A 4,100-nucleotide genomic window follows, 5' to 3' on the forward strand; every position below is an offset into this window, starting at 1 on the left:
CTATAGAAGCCAGCGCGTCCTCCATCACCGCTTTAGCTGCCAAATAGCTGTTGGGGGTGGAGTCCTGTGGTTCCCAAATGAAGAGCTCGTCGGAGAGCGTTCTGGTGGTTCTGCTAAAAATATACTTCTATTAGTACAACGTAACCGAATTCTTTTGGGCAGAACTTACTTTCTTTGCGAGGACACGCCCGGCAGGATGTCCATGTAGGGAGCGAAGTCCCACTCGGCATGTTCCTTCCCACTGGGATTCCCTAGCGAATATCCTCCAGAACAGGTATTGCTTCCTGTCGGTGAAATCACACAACAATGGATTACAGCTTGGATTAGGCGTCCTATTTCATCTGCACTGACCTCCTGAAATCGTTTTTGTGGATTTCCTTCCATTTTTAATTTATAGTTTCCACATCGCCTTTGCACGAAAACAGTCAAAGATTAAGTTTCTTATTCTTTGGGTCGCGGCTAACGGCGTTCATCGAAATTCACTCGCTAAATCTGGTATTTTTCTGGTATTTCCTTAGCTCACCTGAGTACCGCGCTGAAAAGCAGACCCGACGAAAAGCGTTAGCCGCGTATTTGTCTCTTGCTCACTCCTATGGTTAGCTCGCGGTTTTCTTCGATGTGAGTACTAGGCTTAATTAAATACAAAATGTCATTGAATTCCGTGCTAACTGCTCTCTTAAACACTTCAGCTCAGTACGGCAACGTGCTTTTAATAGCCTCTTCCCACAATGATTCATCCAATAGTCGGTTAACGGACGATCCATAACAACCTCATACAACAACCCCATCCGTTCGAAACGGTTAGGATTCTTGACAAATGTGAAATTCCGATTCCCACAGGGCACATCCACCATCTAACATCCGATAACAGCTTATCTGAAGACCTGTTACTTATCAAACCAAACCTGTTGCTTCTGCGTCTCCCATTTTCAAATGTGAAACTCCGATTCCCCCAGAGCAAATCCACCATCTCCCATCCGATAACAGCTGAAGCAATATATATGAAATTTCGTTAAAGATGTTTGTTATGGTGTTTAACGTTTTTTGTTTAATATATAGATGGAAATCATCTGCCTTAGAATGTTGAATCTGGAAAGAATTTAATTTGTTTAGATATATAGATAGTGTTGGTAAGGGAGTTTTAGGCTATGAGTAACATATTAACAGATATTGTGGAGCCTTGCGGTATGCCCACGTTAGGGAGGAAGGTATTGGAGATTAATGTTCGGTAGCTCATGAGTTAGTGAGCAAAATGAGTTGTATTAAACTGTCCTTCCTATTTGTTCTTTTTGTTCACTGCCTCATATTTGCTCACTTGCTCTTTTTTGCCCACTTGCTCAGTTTGATTATCTTGCCCTTGTTTGTTCACCTGCTCAGTTGTTACGAACTGCTTTTTTCGGTGGCAGTGCCGCTAGCTCAGTCTTTTTCTCAGGGGCAGGTTACCCCTAATGCCACAGTTCGCAACATAAGTATCGATAACTCCGCGGTTTCACACTACTAAACTATCGGTCATCACTAAGAACAAAAACGTAAACAAAGGTAAATATGTACAAACATTGACGGAAAAATGGATTAAATTTGGGTGGCTAACGATGACCTAGCCAAGTGCTCCCACCCAACCATGGAGGCCCTCGAGGTGCTGCAGGGCACCACCCATTCTCTGTCGGAAGGAGCCCCCTCCTCGCGACTACGACGGTTCCATCTCCCCCACTGGGAAAGCTTACTCACACATTGTGGGTTTTACAAAGGTTTAATAAACATCGTAAGTACAATATACACTTATATACATGCTCCTCTTAACAGATCTATCCTTCCTCAGCCTTTAAGACCGAGACCTGGCCGTCTTCAATACTTACGCGGTCAAAGCAGAGGATTGGTTTTGCTGGAAAAAGGGTACAGGCGCCGCGGAAAGTTATGCTCTACCAGTCACTTATTGGTAGAGCTCGCATGGAAACACGGCCCTCAAATGCAACATACGCGATGCGCGTGTGTATGGTCACCTAATCCTGAGGAGCTCCAGGGGAAAAGAAGGGACAGGCCAAAAAGGTACGTAACTGCACTGTAAACTATACCATCTAAGTAATGCTCGCGACCTTTTTGATTTTAGGCAAACAATGAGGACATATAAGGCTCTTAGGTCTAACTCCGATTAAATTCACAATTGAAAAGGGAAGTAAATATCAATATATATATATATAATCAAGGTACACGTGTATTTCATTTTTCCTCAATTTCGACCACTATTGGGCCGGGCCTGGAGGCGATGATAGCCCGGGCGGAAGACTTCTCGCCGGAGGTCAGCAGCGATACGGGTCTCCAAGGAAGAAAACTGGCACACTACGGTACGGTCGGAGGTTTGGCCGCCCGACAAAATGACGGTACTTCTCAACGCCGCGATGCGACGGCTGGAAGTCCCCGAGATGAGGTGGACGTGGTAGACCGGAACGGACTCACCGGGAAATGCTTGATGTCGTCGGCGTTGACAGCGAAAGGAGTTTATTGCTGGGCGTCTGCGCAGGTCGAATGGACACCGGTTGCTGGCAGCCAAGTCGGGGCTGGTACGTATGGCGAAGTCGCGCAGATATTAGTGGAAGTCCCAAGTAAATATGCCGGGGCCCCTTGTGTTGGGACCCCGGCTGATTATTATTAAATAACGAACTACCATGTAACTTTAATACAGTGGTCGGCACACACATACCCTCACAAGTTTGCCTTGCATTAGTGTGAGTGTAAAAAACACGAAGTTGGAGCGCAGCGCTCTGACGCTTGACGTTTCTCTGTTTTGCACTAAAATTGTCTGCCGCAGCAGCAAAAAAACATGTCGAAGCTGAGAAAAAAAAGACCCGAAGACCCATGCCGAAGTCATACGAACATCTACGTTATACGTGATCGAGCAGAGGATGGGCAGAACACTTATCTACGCTCACTAGATATGCCGCTGCCGACCCCTGCTTTAATATCACTCACTTTTATTTAATTTTAAGCACAAAAAAATTTATACTAGCTCTTCCAGCTGCATCTGCCTGGTTGGACAATATGGCTGCGACTATCTTGATATCTGCTGATCATCGTTCCTACCCCCGCTATATTACATGGCCTCTCTCAAAGTTGGGTCATTGGATACATGGGACCATTTAAGGTAATCCCAGAGCGAACCGGGATTAATCCTGCAACTATCGCCCTATCGACCTTACCTATCGATAAAGTCCTTCCCATTATCGACTCCAATTGCAACACAGTTTTGCTCACATGCTCAGTTTTGATCTCTTGCACTTTTTGTTTACTTGCTCAGTTTTTCTCATTTTTGTTTAGTTGCTTAATTTGGCACGAATAATATCTTTTCTGAATTTTCGCATACGGTCCTACATTCAATCGGCTGTGTTCATTGTTATCTCAGAGCTATCAAGCGAGCTATTATGTGATCTAGAAGGTAATGCGAAATTCTTAGCCATTTTGAGCATCTAGGAGTTGCAAGACAACAATAAGCTGTACAAGAAGTGAACAGGTGAGCAAGTGATGAAGTGAACAAGTGGTAAACAAGTGAACAGGTGAACAAGTGAACAAGTGAAAAATGGAACAAGTGAAAAGTGAAAAAGTGAATAAGTGAACAAGTAAACAAGTATTCAGTATTTCAGTGCTTGTATTCAGTATATTTTATGAGTTTAGTTTGTACTTGTCGTTTCGTGATTTTTTTGAGAAGGAAGTGCATTTGAACTGCAATGGCGTCGAGATAAGAATAAGGAGCCTTGAAACGGCTCGGAACCCAGCATTTGATCTTGAATTAAAATTTTGCTATGCTCTTTTTAAGGAAATGACTAACCTCCAGCTTATGTCCAAACATTATTATCTATAAAAAGTCATTTGAAGGCATTGTGAATTAAAAAATGGATATAGTCAAAGAACCGTATGCGAGGGAGGTGTTACAAATGCTCAAAAGGGTCCAAGCAGTTCAAGCTTCTGAAAATTTTCGTGACGTCACTGTGTGCCCAGAGAAGAGCCTATTCAATTTTCCGAATAGAAATGCCCGAATAGAAATGTTATCACATTCTCTATGTGAACAAGAATCAGCATAAAATTGCAACAGTGGCTTTAGGCGGCTG

The 4,100-nt window shown here is 43.6% G+C and overlaps 1 protein-coding gene across 2 annotated transcripts; it reads left to right on the plus strand.

Moving 5' to 3' along the window:
• The first annotated feature begins 555 nt into the window (after positions 1–555).
• On the plus strand, positions 556–2,709 carry LOC119561762. 2 transcript variants are annotated; one of them, XR_005221442.1, is made up of 5 exons: positions 556–618; positions 690–1,539; positions 1,602–1,762; positions 1,820–2,046; positions 2,108–2,709. XR_005221442.1 is itself a non-coding variant. In XM_037875239.1 (3 exons), exons 1-3 carry the CDS (start codon positions 1,622–1,624, stop codon positions 2,151–2,153), a joined length of 414 nt encoding a protein of 137 aa, XP_037731167.1. In that variant the 5' UTR covers positions 1,036–1,621; the 3' UTR covers positions 2,154–2,704. The 2 variants fall into 2 exon arrangements, 1 of the variants encoding a protein (XP_037731167.1); XM_037875239.1 differs by lacking the exon at positions 556–618 and having other exon boundaries at positions 1,036–1,762; positions 2,108–2,704.
• The last annotated feature ends 1,391 nt before the right edge of the window (positions 2,710–4,100 follow it).

The sequence above is a fragment of the Drosophila subpulchrella genome, unplaced genomic scaffold (assembly GCF_014743375.2).
Source record: "Drosophila subpulchrella strain 33 F10 #4 breed RU33 unplaced genomic scaffold, RU_Dsub_v1.1 Primary Assembly Seq36, whole genome shotgun sequence".
Classification (NCBI taxonomy): domain Eukaryota; kingdom Metazoa; phylum Arthropoda; class Insecta; order Diptera; family Drosophilidae; genus Drosophila; species Drosophila subpulchrella.

Excerpts from the sequence above, each read along its gene's own strand:
- LOC119561762 (XM_037875239.1), top strand. The coding sequence starts at position 1,622 with ATGGAGGCCCTCGAGGTGCTGCAGGGCACCACCCATTCTCTGTCGGAA. Across the intron at positions 1,763-1,819 it reads ACAAAGGTTTAATAAACATC|CCTTTAAGACCGAGACCTGG; the intron begins GTAAGTACAATA and ends ATCCTTCCTCAG. Across the intron at positions 2,047-2,107 it reads AGAAGGGACAGGCCAAAAAG|GCAAACAATGAGGACATATA; the intron begins GTACGTAACTGC and ends TTTTGATTTTAG.